The sequence below is a fragment of the Pseudovirgaria hyperparasitica genome, assembly GCF_010093815.1.
Source record: "Pseudovirgaria hyperparasitica strain CBS 121739 unplaced genomic scaffold EJ05scaffold_16, whole genome shotgun sequence".
NCBI classification, from domain to species: domain Eukaryota; kingdom Fungi; phylum Ascomycota; class Dothideomycetes; order Acrospermales; family Acrospermaceae; genus Pseudovirgaria; species Pseudovirgaria hyperparasitica.
Genome location: NW_022985564.1, coordinates 160,880 through 179,989, shown reverse-complemented (window position 1 = coordinate 179,989; position 19,110 = coordinate 160,880). Strand labels below are relative to the sequence as shown.

Genomic DNA, 19,110 nt, shown 5'->3' with positions numbered 1-19,110 from the left:
AGTTTCCTCCGTGTCAAGCTTACACTTTATGATCAATTTTTGGCTGGTAGTTTCGGTAGCGCAATTTTTCCGATGTTGGCGCCCATTTGTGCACTGCTTTTCTTGACTTGGATTGCTGCATCTCCGAGCAGAACTCGGATCGCATTTTCAAGTCGACGATCTTTTTTTCGTCGCATCCAGATCAGGACTACGAACAGTATGATAGCATCAACTGCGACGATCTTAAGCCCAGTCCATGTGATCCAGGTAAACCATCCCAAAAAGCTGTGTTGCCGCCGCACCCCAAATATTCGCCGCGATTGGAGTTGTTCTCGTAAAGCCGCCACTTCTGCAGTCATCTTGACCAATGCCTGTTCAACACTTTTCCTCCATTTTTTGTCTGGGGAGGGTGTTGGCAACGGGCGGACCTCCTTGTCTGCATTCCGTTCTGAATCTCGTCCGTCTTGCACATCATAGCGGGAATCTTGAGCATCTACAAACTCTTCATCTGCCGCCTCTTCTACTTCGTCCACTTCACTCTGCGATAATGGACTGAGGACCTTCATTGGAGCGTCTGTATTTGTATCTTCGTAGTCTCGCGGCGGCGAGTCTCGGAACTGGCGAGAATCTTGTGAGAAGCCTAGATTGACAGGGTATGACCCTCCACCGATAGTTTGTAGCGGCGATGATGAAGATGAGGAAGGGACATTTGATTTGACCTGGTCCCAGACGAATTCAAGTTCGGCGACCAATTCACGAGCATCCGGGCTCGGTGAAGCGTATCGATTCATTGTTTCGATAAGAGTTGTAATGTACCGTCGCTTTGCCTCGGTCCGGGTGAGGCTTTGCTGCGACTTCCAGGCGTCCCTACGAGGTTCGTTAACAGGCTTGTAATAGCTGGTCATCCTTGTTAGTGATGCTTACCACTTCTCCCTCGCCCTATGAACTTCTTCTCCTTGGCCCTCGGGACGCTCTTGTATCCCCTCAACGTCCCCCTCTATGATAAACTTTGTCAGTCCACCGAAATCTGCTGATTGGGGCATCTTGAATGCGTACCCATGCTTTGCTTGTATAAGCCATAGAGCTTTAGTCGGACACTGGCTGGGGGTTTCTCCGAGCCAGTCCGTATCTTGTTCACTGTGTTGAGCGCATGACTGAAAACGCGATCTAGGCAGTCCTCTGTCAGCACAGCTTATTTGATTGTAAGAGAAATGCACCGCGGTCAAGACGGATCTTCACTTACCTACTGAGTCGGACATGATGAGAGATGTGCTGGACACATTGAAGGTGCAAGCACTATCGCCGACAGAGCGAGCTATCTGTCGATTGCATATAATGGAATAAGGAAACCAAAGCTCGCATGACTAACAAAACAGCTGGAGGAGGTTAAGATCAAGTGGCAGGTAGTCTACCATGGTGAGATGAGGAGGTTTAGTATAAAGACGCTCGCGTGTCAAGCATCACCCGGTCTCACGTTCCTACTACCGCGGTTGACTGCGCGCCGAGGGGGAAAGCCGCTAAAGCGAACCACTCCACAACAAACTAGCTGCGTTCACATGTTTGGCAAGATAATGTTATGGGTATGCTAAAAATTGCTACCATGACCAAGCGTAGTAGGAAATTTGCATTCCTGCCGAAGCTTGCATGATCTGCAATAACACTGAAGCTCCTTTAACTTTATTTACTTTCTTCTGAATTTGTACCAGATTAGGTATGCAGCCAGCGTTGCTGTGGAGAATCGACCAATCAGTGCGATCGCAACAGCCTTCCGAACTATCTCATAATAGCCTTCGAGGAGAATACTGATTGCTCCTTGTCGAGAAACCTGGCACTTCCTGATTTTATCGTAATACGTTCCAGCTCCAAGACCACCGATTCCACATTCCGCGGGTTTCCGATAAGGATATGCGTATGATTCAAGCGGAGACGACTGCACATTGTTCAAAACATTGCTATCACTAACGAGAGCATCAGGTCCCAGCCCATCCGTTGCTAATTCCTCTTTCTTCTGACTCCGGAACCGCCATGACATCACCCACAATGTAAGTCTGACGTCCCAGGGAGTAAATGTAGGGTATGTCCAGAGCTCAAGTGCTGTATGAGGTGGTAGCAATTCCAGGAAATCCGCCATGACCCCCAGGGTCAAGCCCCACAGGAGCAACGGCTTTTCTGACGGAGAAGAGGTATATGGCTTCACACCCCCTCGCAGAATTGTAGCCAAATCTCTTTTAGGTCCTCTAATTTCACTTTCTCTAGTACTCTCTGTGGGTATGAATTCTTCAATGGAGCTACAGTATTGACTTTGTGATGGTATGAGGTGTATGGCTGCGAACAGCATCCGTCCGAGCATAAGGCGAAAGAATGAGCGCTTGATACCGACTTCATTCTTAGCCAATCGGTTCGAAACATCCTGGTACTCGTATGTCCGTTGTTTGGAAGATAGGAGTGCTCGAAGAGGAACCCAGTGCGCCGAGGCAACTTCGGTTGGTTGGAGTCGTAGGGATGGTGCCTTATCGGACGTCAGGAGGAATACGTAAGGGCAGAGGACCATAAGACTGAATGTATATCAGCAATACTAGTATAGAGTACCTCACACACATTGCCCAGACTCACGGGACTTTGCCAAAGGACGTAGTCACAACTCTTTGCGGAAGGTTCCCGGCTGAGATAGCTTGCGTGTCAGACAAGTCGATACCGACTTCTTCCCAAGCTTCTCGTACAGCCGCTGCATGATCGTCTTTGTCCTCTGGGTCTCTCTTGCCTCCAGGTAAGGCTACATGGCTCGTCCATCTGTCCCCTTGGCGGGCAGCTCTTCTGATAAAAAGTACCTCCGGGTCGCCATGTTGAGTCCAATTTTGGCTGAAGAAAGAATTCAAGCGGCCGGGCAAAGAGTCGGCCTCTTTGTGTCTCCTATACTCTGGCGTGTTCTCTGGCCAGTACGCATATGTAGGCTGTATTCTTAGTATCACTGCCACAGAGGCTCTTTTCTTGGTTTCCGGTGGGCTCGGGACATTCGGATATGGGTTCGTAGCTAAGTCCAGAAGAGCATTCTGAAGATGATGTGTGACACCTGTTGTAGGGTCACTGCACAGTGAAGTCATAACGAAGCATAGGTGAGACGAAGATGAAGCTTGAAGTCAGTGAGTTGCATTCCCAATACGTATAGGCGACGCCAAAAACGCGATAAGCGCGCGTCAAACAGATCTCATCCATACAGAGATTAGGAGAGAGTTAGAGTTAGAGTGACGCGGAGCCGCACTAGTTCCCTTCAAGCTACCTGGGCTGTCCGAGAGGGAGGTAATTACCTACTGTAGTTGCGCAGTGGCTGGTAATCTTAGTGTAGGTCCGCACGTGCCCTTTTCGGTGGCTGGCCATTGGCCGACCGTCAAGCTTGACCGACGACCAGAGGGGCAACAGGTTCTTTATACCCGGCCTTGAAAAGTCAATTCCTAGCAATCTTCGAGCTCCTCACAAAATCTTTGAACCGTAGAAGAGTCTTCATCGCAATTCGGGCCACAATCGTTTCTTATTTTAACCCAGTATAACTTAGAGATGCGTTTTGGAAGCACGTTGCGAAAGTCTGTTTACGGCCCTTGGAAGGACAAGTATATTGACTACGGAAAGCTCAAGAAGCTCCTCAAAGAGAGCGAGGGCGATGGATCACCGATTGAACGAGATGAAGACGAGTGGACGGAAGAAGATGAGAGCAATTTTGTCGAGGAACTAGTCAACGTCCAATTGGAGAAAGTGAACGATTTCCAAGCGCAGACCTATCAAAAACTTCGCGACCGTACGTCAGCGTGCGAGAACGATCTTGAACCCTTATCCCTTCGCCCACAAGGCTCCGAAGACAGCAAAGATCAAGATGTTATAACCAAGTCATCTGCCACCCGCGAAGTATCCGATGACGAGCGCGAGACGATCCTCAAGAAGACACTCAAAGAGCTGGATAGCGTTACGAAAGAGGTAAATGAGCTAGAAAAGTACAGTCGTATCAACTATACAGGCTTTTTGAAGGCAGCGAAGAAGCATGATCGTAAACGAGGGCATATGTACAGGGTGCGACCTCTTCTTCAGGTCCGCTTGGCTGCTCTGCCATTCAACTCGGAGGACTACTCTCCACTCCTGTACAAGCTTTCTGCAATGTACTCGTTCGTCAGACAAAGTTTGGAGGGAAAGAAAGAGGGCTTGTCATTCAGTGAAGGCCAGACCGGTGGCGAGACTTTCGTATCACACAAATGTGGGTGGTATAATACTAATCAAATCATGGTGGAAACTAATCTTACTAGTCTGGGTTCACCCTGAGAATCTTCTCGAGGTCAAGACCGTAATCTTGCGCCGTTTGCCGGTCCTTGTATACAACCCGCAGACTTCCAAAATCGCCGAAGGCTCCCAGCGAGACCCTACGATTACATCCATATACTTCGACAACCCTAACTTCTCACTGTATACTGATAAGGTCGATCACAAGCCAAATGCTGCCTCTTTAAGACTCAGATGGTATGGACAACTAGCTGAAAAGCCCGAGATCTTGGTCGAGAAAAAGATCATCAAAGAAGGTGATGTGAGCGAGGAGCAGAGGTTCTCAACTAAAGATAAATACGTTCAAGGATTCATTACACGTGACAACAGGCTAGAGAAAAACGTCAAGAAACTGGAGGATCGCTTCGGGGAAGATTCCGCCCATGTCCAAGACTATAAAACAGCAGTCAATGATATTAGCCAACTGATACAGGATGCAAAGCTCGAGCCGATGGTACGTGCAAACTACACCCGGACCGCCTTTCAGATACCCGGAGACGACCGAGTGAGGATTTCCCTGGACACGAACCTCAGTCTCATCCGTGAAGACGCTTTGGATCAGTCTAGACCATGTCGAGATCCGGCTGAGTGGCATCGTACAGATATCGACAATAATGAGATGGAGTATCCATTCAGTGGAGTCAAGAAAGGCGAGATCAACAGATTTCCGTTCGCGCTTTTAGAGATCCGTATAAAGGGAAATAAGAATTATGAATGGGTGTCTGACCTCATGGACTCTCATCTGGTAAAGACGGCCCCTCGCTTCTCTAAGTTCGTTCATGGCATTGCGGTCCTTTTCGAAGACTACGTCAATAGCTTTCCTTTCTGGCTCAGTGAAGTGGAGACAGACATCCGCCGAGACCCACAAAAAGCGTTCGAAGAGGAGCAAGAACGCAAAGCCAAGGCTGCCGAAGATGATGTTGCTGTTGGAAGTTTATTTGGTACGCAAAGCAGTCTGGCGAGACAGAGCTTTCAGCCGGCGATGGGTTCTCCCATTCGCTCACCAGCCAGCAGGTCAGCTCCTTCAAGGCCAGGTAAAGCTACAGCCGAGATGGCACGGAAAGCTTCGATGGCGGCAATCACGCGAGAAAGCGGAAAGGATGCTGCTATCGAGGACGAAGATTCGGACGACGATGGCGTTCAAGGCAAGCGCACGAAGCGAAGCCGGACAGGTATCCGGTCCTTTATTCCATCCTTTTCCAATTCAAAGTACGGTCAATCCAAACGCTTTGGGAATGCGAAATTACCTCCAGGCCTTGTGGAGCCCACGAATTGGCTTAAGGATCGAGGAGAGGTGATTGTGGAGCCTAAAGTATGGCTGGCAAACCAGCGTACGTTTGTCAAATGGCAGCATGTTGCCGTGTTACTGGCATCACTCTCCTTGGGTCTGTACAATGCCGCAGGAGTGGACAACACCGTTGCCGTTACTCTTGCGTATGTATACACAGCTCTAGCGATCTTCATTCTTGGATGGGGATGGGCAATCTACATGTACAGGAGTAAACTCATTCGAGAGAGGAGTGGAAAGGACTTCGACTCAGTGATAGGACCAGTCGTCATTTGTGTCGGATTAGCAGTCGCACTGGTACTGAATTTTGCTTTCAAGGTTAGTCAAGGTCGGAATGTGTGGCATCGTGACTGACGAAGTTGTGTAGTACCGGGCGGCGTTGGAGCAGCGCAATGATCACCACCATCACAACACGACAATACAGGTTTGATTAGAGTAGTTCTGGGCCAGGATTAAGGATATGAAGATTGCGTATCATCTTCGTCCTGTGTTTCAGTGTAATCGTAATGAGCATCAATAGTGGGTAAAAAGTAATACGTATACATACATAGTTACAAGGTATTTCAGCGGCAAGGTGTCGTGAAACCACAAATCTGCGCCGGCCGCAACGGCACAATTCATTACTTGCATCTTCAACGGGGATGGCCAAGCACCAACATTGTGTGGAGGAAAGATCGAACGATTTAATGGTGCTACAGAACAAATCAGTAAAAGGGAGGACGTTTGACTAGGTGGATACCTACAACTAACGTCGATTATTCGAAACAAACATATTCTGTGCGAATGCAGTACGACATGGGACTTCGATAGTCGGTAGATTGCAGGTTTCACGAGACCCAATTCATAACTAATGCTGTCAGAACTTATCTTGTCCAGAAAAAGTATTGCTACATACACTGATATAATTTGACGACAGGACCAGAAGCCAAGGAACAACAAGCGTCTGAAAAAACGGCTTTGGAGATCTATAATGTCAGGGGTGGGAAGGTGGGCGGGCTTGGCGGTTTCAAAGGACCGACTCATCCATTGATCCATTCCACTTTTCCCCTGATCCGGATCTACATCATCTCTCCGATATCATCTATTACTGCATCCCATAATATTCTTTTTGAGATGGCCCATAACAATGACGATATACCAAGTGGGTCCCCGGTCAGTCCAGTTGCGATCATGATTGTAGCTCTGGTTGCTTGTACCCTGAGTGACTGGATCCGTCCACCGCATGCTTGCATGCAACGTTGTGAGCGTTGATCACAGACATAGCTGCTGTCATACCCAAAGATATCAGCTTCGTGCATTAGCCAACGCCTCGGGGCATTCTTGCCATGTTCCGCGCAAGACTTCCCTGTAACTAGACTCCCTACCTAGGACAATCTCTCCTTGCGACAGCTTGCGGCGCGTTCCCTTCACTATGCAAATTGCTTGTAGGTGCTTGCTACCTAGGTATGCGGCTTGGTCACCAGGGGCTGGCTCCCTTGACAGCATGCACACAGCTGTTGTACTTGATAGGTATGGCATGTAGGCTTTGTGTAATCTTGTCTATATTCTTTTTCCCTCGCTCATATTCAAAGTACTATGTGTATATCACTCATCTCAACATATCGTGGGTCTGTGATATCATTTGGAACCACACTCTAGCTACCTCTTATAGCCTAGGGTAGACCTACAATTCCCCGTTAAGTAGAGCATAAGTCCTATCAGTCTCCTGTTCCTTCTCATTCATTCCTCCATATCCTCGCTCTCATTTTTCTATAGCCTGCCATCGCTTCTTCCGTCCAGAAAGCGCGTCCAGGAGACACTTCTGCTAACTGCCCTGTCATTCTTCGACTTTCACGGAGCTTTTGTTGTTACTCATTCGTTGCTATTCATTCTTGATTTTCAAATCCAGACGCGACGTCTATTCACTTTCAGCTCCACACTAAGACCAGGTTGTGATTCACAGATCTCGTCTTTGGTCTTGCTGTTTGTTATCCCGAGGACGTTGCAGTTGCTAGCTACACTGAGTTTAAATCGCAGCTGCCTCAACAAGCTCGCGCTCACCTTCGGTCTTTCACTTCACCAACTTCTCCTCTGACGTCCAGCCCTCTTCTCCTTTCATTTATCCTCTCCTCTACAACCGAAGCAGCACCTTCACTGCTCCTCACGTCGCTCGTTAACCTCTCGGACCCATCTCCATCTCCAGTTCCCACCCTCGTCCACTCGTTTACGTCGATTATTCGCATTCTGGTCTCTTCTTTAGCCACTCATGCACCTCCTATCTGGTCCACTAGCCTTGGCCGCTGTGAGCTTGGCTACACTCTCTTCTACTTCTCCAGTCAGCCCTTTCTCCCGCCCTCGGCAAGCTGAAACCCAATCATTCTTCCGACGCCAGGTGAACAACAATGCTTCGACGCCATGTGGTGCTGTCGCATCTGCCATCTTTGCTACACCAACTACGGCACCTATTGTACCTGCTAAATTGGCTCACGATTGCCTTAATTCTGTCCCGCTAAACAAGTCTTCAGCCTTGGCTCTCATCGAAGGAATCCGCCCATATATCGATTGGCAGAGCACGTTATCTTACCTCAAAGATCCCCCGGCAGAATACCTTGAGAAAGTCCAGGATGCTGTTGATGTTGTCGGTGGTTTAGTTGATCTCGCAGAAAAGGTCAATGATAACAAGTACAAATCCGAATACGAATTCGGTGTTGACCTATACACCCTATTTCAGTCAACCCACGATGGCCACTTCGTGTATATCCCTGATATAGTAGGCGGTATCTTCGCATGGGCACGTCCAGCCGTTCTAGTCTCAGTCTCTGATGACGGCCATCAGTTGCCTAGTGTTTATGGCTACCAAGACATCGTCGCTCTTCACTTCGGCAACAATACCTACACCCCATCGGCTGTTACGAAGATCGACGACACGGACGTAGAAGAGTGGATAGAAGAATTCAGCCAGTCGGGCTCCTTGCAGGACCGAGATGCTCTGTATAACAATGTTTTTCGAAACTTGGCTCAGGTCTCTCTTGGCGGTCTAGGAACTGGCAATGGTGCATTCTCAGGCAGTGGACGTGGTCGCTTCGTCTACCCAGGTGCTACAACAAAGCTCACATTCGCAAATGGTAGTGAGACTACTTTCGTCAACCAGGCTCGCGTGATAGCTAGAACCTGGGATGGAATCACCACTGGCGAACAACTTGCTAAGAGATTCATTTACTATGGCTCAACATCAGCATCAAGTATGAGCGTTGGAACTACCGGTGCTATTCCCGACGAGGAAAATCGAATCAGATTACACCCAGTCGCCCCTACCGCATCGAAAAGACAAGCGGCACCGATACAGCCCGCTTTCCCTGGATATCCTTCTGCCATTGTGGAGGCATCCTATGTGATCAGTGGATACTACCTTGAAGGCGAGGGGTTTGAGGACGTTGCTGTGTTACGTGTCCCTTCCTTTGTCAGCACAGGCTCACTAGAGATTCCTTTCCAGAACGCTGGGGACGTTTTTCTGAAGAAAGCAAACGCAGATGGCAAGAAAAAGCTCATTATTGATCTTCAGGCAAACGGCGGTGGTACCATTCTTCAAGGCTATGATCTCTTCAAGAAGCTTTTTCCTTCCATTCTCCCATACGGTGCCAATAGGTTTCGAGCCAACGATGCCCTCAATCAGATTGGCCAGGCGTATAGCATGTTCGCTGAGGGTATACCGCGTACCTACAACACTAATTACACCGTCCTGGACATCGTATCATCATACTTCAATTACAGGTCTGACGCAGACGAGAATTACGAACCATGGCAATCTTGGGAAGACAAGTTTGGACCGAACGAAGTCGACGGTGACAAGTACACCAGTCTCAATCGATGGAATCTTAGCGATCCTCTGACTCCATACAATAGCGGCGGTATAAACATCACGGGATACAATAATCGTGCCAACTTGACCCAGCAATACTTCGAAGCTGATAATATCATCATGGTGACGGACGGCTACTGTGCCTCAACATGCACCATATTCTCCGAAATGATGAAACAACAAGCTGGTGTGAAGATCATCGCACTAGGTGGAAGAGCGAATACGAACCCAATTCAAGCCGTTGGAGGTGTCAAGGGAACCAACAACTTCCCATTCGGTTATATTCAACAGGCCGTGAGCGATGCGAAGGCTTTGAATCCAAAAGAAGTTGAAATTGAGGGGTATGCCAGTATGATACCCTACAACCGCGCAGCAGGTAGCCCAGGTCTGAACGTTCGAGATGGCATCCGTGAGGGCGATGAGAACCAGATTCCACTACAATTCGTTTACGAACCTGCCGACTGTCGCATCTTCTATACGCCCGAAATGACAATTGACATCACTTATATCTGGAAGGCTGTTGCAGATTCGGTGTGGAACGATAATAGTAGATGTATTGCTGTTGAGACCGAACCGGTTCCATACGAGAAGACCTTCGGCAAGCGTGAAGCCAGCAAAAGCCTCTCACCACGCAAGTCCCTTCGTCCACGCGATGGAGTCTCTCGCGATCAACTTCTCGAGAGTATGGAGGTCCATACCGACGTTCATGGTATGGACTTTGATATCAGTGGTTTCATGATGCCCTGAACAGGCTGAGGACGCCGAAAGTAGACAAAGCTCAACGATTCTTGTGAGAGTGAGGGATGTGGACTTGAAATTCACATGAGCATGGAGTATCAATGCTTTAAATACTTCCTGTGAACCATCCTATAAGCCCTCCTAGATAGAGGTAAGCCGGCATGCATGATCACGGCGAAAATAATGAGAAACTTTTATGACCTGCAAAATTGTATGACGTGACTGATTATATTTGAGTGTCTTGGATGAACTTCCTGGGGGATTCATGTCATCATGAAAAAGGCTGATATATCGTTGTGGTAGAGACTCGTCCACAGCGTGTTTCCATTTCACAGTTTTGATCTTGTGTTCTCCCACAAAGTCGGTCGTTCGAGGTTCGCTGGTCCATCGTAGATGTCTCGCTCGACCGTACGAGTATTGATCTACCATCAAGATTTGTTAGCGGTCTGTCCTTGGGTCTATATCATTTAATGGCATGTGACTTACAAATTGAGGCCCTAGCTGATCCACTCGCTCCACACCTAACAGCTTCATACATGTCTCCGTCTCCGCCTTCAAGACTGGATTCAACGTCAGTATAGATTATAGAATCACTTAGACAACAGAGAGAACAACTCACGTTCCAGCGTCCTTTCAACGCCTTCCTGACCCCCAGCGCCTAACCCGAACAGTGCTGCTCTCCCGATCCCAACACCTTTAGCCCCCAGACACAACGCCTTCACTACGTCCGTGCCCCTCTTAATCCCGCCATCCACCCACACCTCAATCCGCTCAAATACCTCCGGACAATACTTCCGTATCTCCAGCAGTGTGTGTACAGCCGGTGGCGCCGTATCGAGCGCTCGACCCCCGTGATTCGACAGTATTATGCCCCGCACTTGCGATTGTTGCGAGGCAAGGTATGCGTCTTCGTGAGTTTGAACACCCTTAAGGACGATGGGGAGGCGCGTATGTCGAGTCAGCCAGGGGAGCGTCGTACGCCATGTCAGATCCGCTGCCGTGCCCCAGAACAACGCTGCGCCGATACCAGCGCCGGGACCTGGTGCACCAGGGGTAGCCTTCGTATCCTCTCCCGCTTGCACAGCAGCGCTTGTCGGTTGAGGAATAGAAATATTCTTCGCCCGCTCGTCGTCCTCGCGCTTTCCCGGCACCGGCGCATCGAGCGTCAGCACAATGAATTTCACGGCCGGCAGCTTCGCGATTCGTGCTAGCATGGCCTCGCTTTTTGTCCGCTCGTTTTGCACGTACAACTGCCATCCGAATACCTGTCCAGGCTCCGCACCTGCTACGATGTCTTCCGGCGTCATGCTTGCGTTCTGGCTAATGAGTTGTGCGGCGCCGAATTTGGCGCATGCGCGTGCGATACCAGCTTCGCCGTCGGGGTGTGCGAGGCGCGCCATCGCGGCTGGTGAGACGTAGATTGGGAGCGAAACGGGGTGAGAGAGGAGGGTCGTGGAGAGATCGCAGCGAGTGCAATCGATGAATATCCGGGGGCGCAGGAGGATGGATGTGTAGGCGGTGTTGTTGAGAGTTTTGGAGCGGAGATCGTCCGAGGCAGAGTAGTAGTATGCCCAAGCTTTCTTGCTGATGAGAGATGTCGCGGCGATTTCAATCTCGGTCAGGTTGAGAAGGGAGGAGAGAGATGGGGGACCGGAGGAAGCTGAGGGAGCTGAGGATAGAGCAGGGGACTCAGGAGAGGTCGTCGATGGGAGGGTATCAGGGTTGATAGTGCCGAGTTTGTCTTCGGGTCTAAGATTCTCTTCAAGAATCCCTGGGGGGTGAATGGGATCGTACTCTTCAGTTGCGTCTTGACCAGCGAGCTGGAGGATTACTTTGCTACCACCAGGGTGTGATGGGATGAACTTTGTGACATCGTACACGGCGCCGTAGAGGACTACCCAGCATGATTCTGCAGTGCTGTGTTTCGCAACTGTAGTCGTATGAGTATGCTGGGCTTGTTCCAGGGTGTTCGAAACTACCTTCTGCGTAGTCGTAAACTTTTGACATCTTGACCGCTGACGAATCCAAGCAACTTGATTCGCACACAAGCCCCGCCCCTCTCTTAGAAGTGCACTCGCGTCGCGAATTGTGCTTGCTGTCTATGATATAACTACTTTAACAGTGAGAATGTACTATCCAGAACGCTGTGCAAGAGACCGTAATATGAGGGTGTGAAGTCTAAGGCTATAGAGCGCGAGACTGGGACGAGGATGCTTGAGGTCGGAATCATCAGGACGCCGGCAACTCAACTCCACCTCAAACGCCGAAACTTGGGGATCGGCATCCAATGTGCCGAGTAGATCATTTGCCGCTCCGTTGCGTAAGTTTCGTCGCATATCTCTAATGACGGCAGAATATCCTAGTTCACGAGGTAAGTGTGCTTAGGGATCTACAGACATTCTTCCGGCTGTTTAGATTCAGCTCACATAGGTACAGAAAAGACGATACTCAAGCTTGTATTAGAGTGAAATGCTCACGAACAGGGTGCCAAGACGCTAAGTTTCAAGTCAACGCGTGTAAAGCCGCTCGTCGCGTGGACGTGTACACTTTATGCAACACTGTTTACAGAACATATCGAAAGTGTTCGTTTTGGAACTTTGTCTTGTCAAGCATACCGGCTTCATCGCTGGCCTCTTTGTTTGCCGAGTCATATTGTCGATCTCGCCATCGATTGGTAAAATACATGTACCCTGTAGCAAGAAGCATTGATTAGCTTCTGGAGACTCTGAGATGCACGAACTAACCTAGTAAAGCAAGAAGATGACAGCTAAGCTTGATGCTGTATCCCACCAAGAGACCAATTGTTGCTCCCGACTAGTTCGGAGCCTCCGAGGCCTTTACGACAAAATGACCAGCAAAATTCCCTCAGCAATATGCTGTAAATACTAATGCGCTAGTAAGTGATCTGTGGGTATAGCCAGCTATGTTAGAAGAGAGGGTCGTCAAAGAGACTGTAAATCCGACAGATTGAGCGGTTACCAGCTAGAATGATATCAGCCGGCCCCAAGTGTTTGATCTCGGAAGATACGCAGTACAGGCAGCTGCGACAGTACAAAGGATATTGGCTACTGTAGCCACCAAAAGTCGAGACTGGCGGACGTTGAGGATGATTATTCCTCCTATCACGAGTGCCACTATTTGTACCGCATCGCCTACTGATTTCAGCTCTGTTGTTCGCGTCGTTGAGAACCCAAGGTCGCGGATGATGACAGTACTGAAACTCTGAACGACGCCATCCGGGATTGCAGCCGCAAACACAGAGACGAATAGCAGGGCTGCCTTCGGATCTATGAATGCCAGCTGCACCTGGCTACGATCGAACTTCTTGTTCTTAATTCCAGTTTGATTGCCAGCAACTTTGTCACAGCAACAATCCGCTCTCTTTCTGTGAAGAAGCGAGCATTGGAAGGTGCATTTGGCAAGGCGAATATGATCAGGAAGGACCATAAACAAGTCACTCCACCAAGTATGAAAAATATGAACTGCCATCGTTCCGGCTTCAGATCTACAGGGAGTTTCGAAACACCCATCGAGATGTATGATCCGATGATGCCACCCCAACCCAAGGACGAATACCAGAGGCATTGCCTCAACTGAATCTCTCTCCTCGTCCACCAGAATCCAGCCATAAGGGTCAAGCCCGGTGTTACTGCTGCTTCGCACAGCCCTAGTAAGAATCGCACCGCAAGTGCACTAGAGAACGAGCGGCACCGGGTCAAAATCAAGACCGTGATCCCCCAGAGCAAGCAGCTCACACCAATCACCCTCTGCGCCGGGAAGCGTCTAATAAGCTAACCGCTGGGATACGGCCCGAAGAAGTATCCAGCATACACCATGGCTGAGAGGTAGCTGAACTGGTTTCCTTCGAGACCTAATGCTTCCTGGTACCCAAACAGATTCGCGTACTTTAGCGCTGTACGGTCCATGAATTGAAGGCATTGCGTGAAGTGGAAATAGGCAGGACGAATAGATCGATTTTCCACCGTACGCGAGTTTCCTGGATGAACAGTGAGATAGGGGAAAGGCACACGACATGAAAAGTACCTTAGCTTTTGACATATCTAGATCTAGTCCTTGGCGGTATTCTGCGTATTCAACTGCATCATGAACTTTCATTGGCTCGAGCTGATTGTCGCGCTGTATGCCTATAATTTCACTCTTTCCTGGATCGTTGGCGTAGACATCCACTCTCTCCATGCTTGCTTTGACGAAGACAAGAAGGTCGAGACTACCATGGAGATATGAATGGAAGATGCTTGACCATTCTTCAAGTCTAGAGTTAATATGTGTAGTAGAGCATGAGGTGTCTGAATCTGGAATCTTGGTAAACACGATTGGAAACATCTTTCAGCGAACAATAACTTACTGTAATTCAGTATTCAAGACTCATATAGGGCTTTCGCGTAGCGTCAAGCTGTCTTTTGTATCTACTAATGCAGCCAAGATTCTCTGATGCGGAGATCTCCCAGATACAACAGCCGATTTTCATGTTCCGGTAGCTTATCGTTGCCCTCCCTGGAATTAGAGCTTTCCTACCAAATGCTTGCTCCAGACGGGACAACCACCTGCACCCCGCTATTCCGACAACCTTGTAGAGGAGATCCCGATCCGCTTCAGCGTAAGTGGAGAAGTTGACGCAATATGCCTAGTACCAGCTCAGACTGTGCATAGTAGCTCGATAATATCAGGGCACCCAATCGATATATCAAAAGCATTTAACATAGAATCAATTCTATCCGACGATGGCATCGGCATCGGTGTCGGGCTTCATCCCAGAAACCCTCCAACGGCCTGCACCCAACGATAATGACTATCTCGCAAAACCCCCCAGCACATGCTGCCTCTCAGGCACTCTACACACTGGCACTCCCCGCGGCGCCCATGAAACCATCGCCTCGCTCGATACCTACATCGTTAAGCCCCCTTCCTCAAGTGAGAATGGCCACGTCCTGCTCTACTTCCCCGATGTTTGGGGCTTCTTCGCAAACGGCTTTTTGGTTATGGACGCCTTTGCAGACGCCGGGTACCTAGTCCTTGGCCCAGACTATTTCCGCGGTGATCCCGTGTGGAAGCATCGCACGGATGGGGTGAGTGAACCGGGGTTTGATTATGAGGAATGGAAGAGGGTGAATATGGAGTTTGCGGAAGGGGCGGTACCAAAGTGGGTGGATGAAGTGAGGGAGAGGTTTGGGAAAGGAAAGAAGTTTGCTTGTGTTGGGTAGGTTTGACCTGGCAGCCTCATTGAAGTCAGGAGAGTCTTGATAATGTTTGTAGGTATTGCTTCGGCGCGCCGTTTGTTTGCAACGAGCTTTCGGATGCGGGAATTTGCGATGCAGGAGCGTTTGCGCACCCGGCGTTTCTAAAAGAAAGCCATTTTCGTTGCTTGAGGAAGCCATTGTTCCTGAGTTGTAGTCAGATTGACCATACGTTTGGGACGGAGGACCGGAATCGTGCAGTGGGAATGTTGACGGAGGATGGGAGGGAGTTCCAGGTGCAGTTGTTTGCTAAGGTAAAGCATGGCTTTGCATTGAGAGCGAACCTGGAGAATCCTTACGAGAGTGAGCAGTGGACCCATTTCATAGTTGCTGATGTGCTAATGGCTGACTAGGATATGTAAAAGAGCAGAGTTTGAAGGCAATCGTTGAATATCTAGACTTCTGGTTGACGCAAAAATTGTGATCTGGAAGTCTAGCTGCCGACCTGTAGATGAGGTGCAATACAACATAGTACTTATGTATTAGTGTCCACGTCTGACTCCACCAATACAGATGAAATATTTGGTTTTGTAGGGCTGCTTGGTACTGCGCAACAGTGATTGATGCTCGTGAGATGCTAACAAACGTATCCGTCGATGCATCGGACACTCCACGCACAGAATCCTGCCTAGGTGAGTATGGATCCGTCGCACACCGCCAGATAGGCATTTGATATCTATGCGACATGCGCTTCATCACGGGAAGACATGGGCAACCACACGTGAGCAGGTGTCTGGGTCGTACCTACATGATGTACTCGTGAAAAGATGAGTCAAGTAGTTAGTGAACCCTAAGGTCAAGATCTGTAGTTCTCTTCTAGCGACTTCCCCGCTGCAAAGCTCGTGCGTCTTTAGAGCCCCTCGACTCGGAAGTCAGCCACTCTTTTCGAGAGCGATATCGGGACTGCTTCCCCAGATCATATCGTCAGAAGCATGGTGAGATGAATCCCATCACGCCGACGACTCCCAATCAAGCGCGCAATGGCAATGGGCAATTTGGCCAGCACAATTTGAGCCCAACGAGCCTACGAGCTCAGAACAGCAAGAGGGCTCGCGACAGCGATGACGGCGATGATGGGAATGGAGGCACATCGCCAATTGATTCCGGCGGTAGAGGCTTGAAGCAGCCTGCGATCAAGCGCGCTTGCAATGAGTGCCGCCAGCAGAAGGTAGGTGTATTCTGCCCTCCTCAAGCTTCCATTCTGCTAATGGACAAGTAGTTGCGATGCGATGTTCAACAAGATCCCTTTGTTCCTTGCTCACGATGCCGCAAACACAAGCTCACATGCTTGATTGAGCCCAATTTCAAGCGCGTCGGCAAGCGAAGCAGACATGCTGAAATGGAACGCGAGATAGCAGAGCTCAAACAACAAGTGAGCAGGATGTCGGGACAGCCTATACAGCACTCTTCGGCGTCTACACCGTTCTCAGGCGGCATACCACAAATCGAAACGTATAACAGGTTGCAGAATGAAGACGAGTTTCTAGGTCCACACCAGGCTGTAGCCTCACTGCTTGATCTAAGAGGAGGAAGTCCAAGTGGCGTTAAACTACATGCCCTTGGTGAACTACTTTATGCCCCAGATCGAGTCAATGAGTTGTTCAAAATCTTCTTCGATCAATACCACCCTTATCTACCGTTTCTCGACCCTGACCAGTCACCAGACCAATACCTGAAAGATTCAAGGTTACTTTTCTGGACTATTATTGCCGTCGCTGCGCGCAAGTCAGACCCGCGAGACTACGAGCGAATGAAGAATCCCTTGACAGGATTATTATGGGGGACCATTGCCGAAGTTCCTGGAAATCATCACGTCGTCAAAGCGCTGTGCTTGCACTGCACTTGGCCACTTCCTACCGATCGGACGTCGACTGATATTACCTTTATGTTATGTGGACTCATGATGCAGGTTGCCATGCAAATTGGCCTGCATCAACCGGCGCATGCAGACGACTTCTCCAGATATAGAATTCAGCTCCAGAGAGAAGATATAGATGATCGCACACGAACGTGGGCAGTTTGTAACATTGTCGCCCAGTCGTGCGTAAACTACGCCTGCTTGAAGTGTACCACTGACAATCAACAGCGTATCCACAGGTTACGGGCAGCCTCCAAACACCGAATATGACTCGACCCTAAAATTCATCAAGTATAATCCGAAAGAGCCCCTTACGGCACTCTCACCTCAATTGTTCGCAAGGCTGCGGCTTGAGATGGCCGCTGATAGGATTGTAAGGAATATCTATGCTAATCATGTTCTTGACGAGTCCGGAAATACCTTCTATCATCCGCATAACCAAGACGCACCGTCTTTCGCGAAAATTGAGGTCGAATCACTGTTTCGCGAGACCCTTGATATGGAGCCTCTGTTCACTGGTAAGTTTTCGGTAGTCATGACATGTGCTTCGTATGACTAATTATGTAAAGATATCGAATGGCTTTACCAGAAGGCAGTCCATCTACACCTCCGATTATATTCTTTCTTCGACACAACTTCCGATCCCAGGATAAGGAAGGATCTACTGGAGTTGTATAATGCCGCCACATCATTTATTGACCAGGCGATGCGCCTACATGAAGCGCAACGTCTTCATCACGCTCCAAATATAATTTTTCAGATGCTTTTGGCGGCGGGATTTGCCCTCTTAAAGTTATGCAACTCTGACTATACAGTTCATTACATCAATTGCGATAGTCGCAAGTATTTCAGTAATGCTGTACGTATGGCTCGTTGTTTCTCTACGAAGCAGAACGATCTACCAATGCGTCTCTGCGAAGTTCTCGCACAATTGTGGAAGGAATCTGGCAGCGGGGGCGCGTCCAACCCGTCAAAATCGAACTCACCCATGGCGGCCATACATACTCCTTTCAATCGACAAGGCAGCTTCGACATGTCAGAAGACGCCGTTCGTCTCAAAGTCCGCAGTCGAATGAGCATGAGTGTCGTTTTCGACAGTGTATGGCGCTGGCGCGAGACACACGTGAAAGAGCAACTCGAAACCGCCGTGCAGAACCCAACCAATCCAGACTCAAGTTCCAACTCAACGCCACCGCCAGGTCTTGCGAACACTAGTGGAGCAGATCTCAGTGTTCTGGACGGTAGTCTAGGCATTCCTGCTAGTATTGGTGGCCCAGCTGCTACGGCAGCCTTGAACATGCCTTTAGGCATGGCAAATGGGCTTGCTAATACAGCAGCAAATAGCTACGAGTTCTTTGACCCGGTCAGCTGGGTATTAGATTTCGATCAGGAATGGAATACAGACTACAATGCTGGGTTCCCCAATTTTCCTCAGTAGGCCTCGGCTTGGTCTTTCAGTATATTTTAAGAAGTGATTAGTGGTCGATAAAAGCATAGCATGGCGTTTACATTATGACCTGGGGGAAGGGATGGGCATATCCTTACGGCTCAAGTTTTCGATGCATGGTGTTCATAACGGTATCGGAGGTAGTCTGTTCTGTACACGAGTATGAGACAATAGGAAATATCCCTATTCTAGAATGGCATGACCATGTGTCGGGGCAAATCTGCTCGTCACGCTCCATCAGTGGGAGAATTGAGTTTGGACGTTATTTCAAGGCGCGGGAATATCTGCCACTCCAACTGCCACATACAATGCGAGCTCCTAGGGATCCCATATTTTCCCTATATGATGAACCGTGGTCAAGAAACACCGTCTACCGTACCCCAGCACATCCTCTCTTCCCCTCGC

The 19,110-nt window shown here is 49.2% G+C and overlaps 8 protein-coding genes across 8 annotated transcripts; 4 read left to right on the top strand and 4 right to left on the bottom strand.

Moving 5' to 3' along the window:
- Positions 1 to 32: 32 nt before the first annotated feature.
- Positions 33 to 1,238, bottom strand: EJ05DRAFT_503949 (uncharacterized protein; the record flags this gene model as incomplete). The annotated part of the gene is made up of 4 exons (XM_033747495.1): positions 33 to 846; positions 904 to 976; positions 1,036 to 1,146; positions 1,223 to 1,238. The coding sequence occupies 4 exons, from the start codon at positions 1,236 to 1,238 to the stop codon at positions 33 to 35; spliced, it is 1,014 nt and encodes a 337-aa protein (XP_033596864.1).
- A 303-nt stretch (positions 1,239 to 1,541) lies between these two features.
- On the bottom strand, positions 1,542 to 3,252 carry EJ05DRAFT_513896 (NUDIX-domain-containing protein). The gene is made up of 2 exons (XM_033748477.1): positions 2,593 to 3,252; positions 1,542 to 2,534 (listed from the first exon to the last, which is right to left on the bottom strand). Exons 1-2 carry the CDS (start codon positions 3,078 to 3,080, stop codon positions 1,661 to 1,663), a joined length of 1,362 nt encoding a protein of 453 aa, XP_033596863.1. The 5' UTR covers positions 3,081 to 3,252; the 3' UTR covers positions 1,542 to 1,660.
- A 106-nt stretch (positions 3,253 to 3,358) lies between these two features.
- On the top strand, positions 3,359 to 6,326 carry EJ05DRAFT_468814 (SPX-domain-containing protein). Its single transcript, XM_033742886.1, has 4 exons — positions 3,359 to 4,219; positions 4,269 to 5,887; positions 5,937 to 6,261; positions 6,313 to 6,326. Exons 1-3 carry the CDS (start codon positions 3,532 to 3,534, stop codon positions 5,997 to 5,999), a joined length of 2,370 nt encoding a protein of 789 aa, XP_033596862.1. The 5' UTR covers positions 3,359 to 3,531; the 3' UTR covers positions 6,000 to 6,261; positions 6,313 to 6,326.
- Positions 6,327 to 7,814: 1,488 nt separating this feature from the next.
- On the top strand, positions 7,815 to 10,154 carry EJ05DRAFT_520441 (peptidase S41 family protein-like protein; the record flags this gene model as incomplete). Its single annotated transcript, XM_033748740.1, has 2 exons — positions 7,815 to 8,811; positions 8,854 to 10,154. The coding sequence occupies 2 exons, from the start codon at positions 7,815 to 7,817 to the stop codon at positions 10,152 to 10,154; spliced, it is 2,298 nt and encodes a 765-aa protein (XP_033596861.1).
- Positions 10,155 to 10,474: 320 nt separating this feature from the next.
- On the bottom strand, positions 10,475 to 12,152 carry EJ05DRAFT_443396 (L-lactate dehydrogenase; the record flags this gene model as incomplete). Its single annotated transcript, XM_033742085.1, has 4 exons — positions 10,475 to 10,567; positions 10,632 to 10,705; positions 10,765 to 12,075; positions 12,125 to 12,152. The coding sequence occupies 4 exons, from the start codon at positions 12,150 to 12,152 to the stop codon at positions 10,475 to 10,477; spliced, it is 1,506 nt and encodes a 501-aa protein (XP_033596860.1).
- Positions 12,153 to 12,707: 555 nt separating this feature from the next.
- On the bottom strand, positions 12,708 to 14,071 carry EJ05DRAFT_494401 (MFS general substrate transporter; the record flags this gene model as incomplete). Its single annotated transcript, XM_033746195.1, has 6 exons — positions 12,708 to 12,835; positions 12,890 to 12,959; positions 13,032 to 13,127; positions 13,194 to 13,475; positions 13,511 to 13,936; positions 13,979 to 14,071. 6 exons carry the CDS (start codon positions 14,069 to 14,071, stop codon positions 12,708 to 12,710), a joined length of 1,095 nt encoding a protein of 364 aa, XP_033596859.1.
- A 668-nt stretch (positions 14,072 to 14,739) lies between these two features.
- On the top strand, positions 14,740 to 15,909 carry EJ05DRAFT_513892 (alpha/beta-hydrolase). The gene is made up of 3 exons (XM_033748476.1): positions 14,740 to 15,363; positions 15,420 to 15,703; positions 15,754 to 15,909. Exons 1-3 carry the CDS (start codon positions 14,888 to 14,890, stop codon positions 15,822 to 15,824), a joined length of 831 nt encoding a protein of 276 aa, XP_033596858.1. The 5' UTR covers positions 14,740 to 14,887; the 3' UTR covers positions 15,825 to 15,909.
- A 431-nt stretch (positions 15,910 to 16,340) lies between these two features.
- EJ05DRAFT_503942 (uncharacterized protein) lies at positions 16,341 to 18,696 on the top strand (the record flags this gene model as incomplete). The annotated part of the gene is made up of 4 exons (XM_033747494.1): positions 16,341 to 16,568; positions 16,620 to 17,440; positions 17,487 to 17,776; positions 17,828 to 18,696. 4 exons carry the CDS (start codon positions 16,341 to 16,343, stop codon positions 18,694 to 18,696), a joined length of 2,208 nt encoding a protein of 735 aa, XP_033596857.1.
- Between the last annotated feature and the right edge of the window lie 414 nt (positions 18,697 to 19,110).

What these genes read in the sequence shown, in the direction of transcription:
- EJ05DRAFT_468814 (XM_033742886.1), top strand. Translation starts at nt 3,532, where the DNA reads ATGCGTTTTGGAAGCACGTTGCGAAAGTCTGTTTACGGCCCTTGGAAG. An exon ending in GACTTTCGTATCACACAAAT is followed by an intron (nt 4,220 to 4,268) that starts GTGGGTGGTATA and finishes TAATCTTACTAG; the next exon opens with TCTGGGTTCACCCTGAGAAT. An exon ending in TACTGAATTTTGCTTTCAAG is followed by an intron (nt 5,888 to 5,936) that starts GTTAGTCAAGGT and finishes GAAGTTGTGTAG; the next exon opens with TACCGGGCGGCGTTGGAGCA.
- EJ05DRAFT_513896 (XM_033748477.1), bottom strand. Translation starts at nt 3,080, where the DNA reads ATGACTTCACTGTGCAGTGACCCTACAACAGGTGTCACACATCATCTT. An exon ending in ACGTCCTTTGGCAAAGTCCC is followed by an intron (nt 2,535 to 2,592) that starts GTGAGTCTGGGC and finishes ATATACATTCAG; the next exon opens with TCTTATGGTCCTCTGCCCTT.
- EJ05DRAFT_513892 (XM_033748476.1), top strand. Translation starts at nt 14,888, where the DNA reads ATGGCATCGGCATCGGTGTCGGGCTTCATCCCAGAAACCCTCCAACGG. An exon ending in AAGAAGTTTGCTTGTGTTGG is followed by an intron (nt 15,364 to 15,419) that starts GTAGGTTTGACC and finishes TAATGTTTGTAG; the next exon opens with GTATTGCTTCGGCGCGCCGT. An exon ending in CCTGGAGAATCCTTACGAGA is followed by an intron (nt 15,704 to 15,753) that starts GTGAGCAGTGGA and finishes ATGGCTGACTAG; the next exon opens with GATATGTAAAAGAGCAGAGT.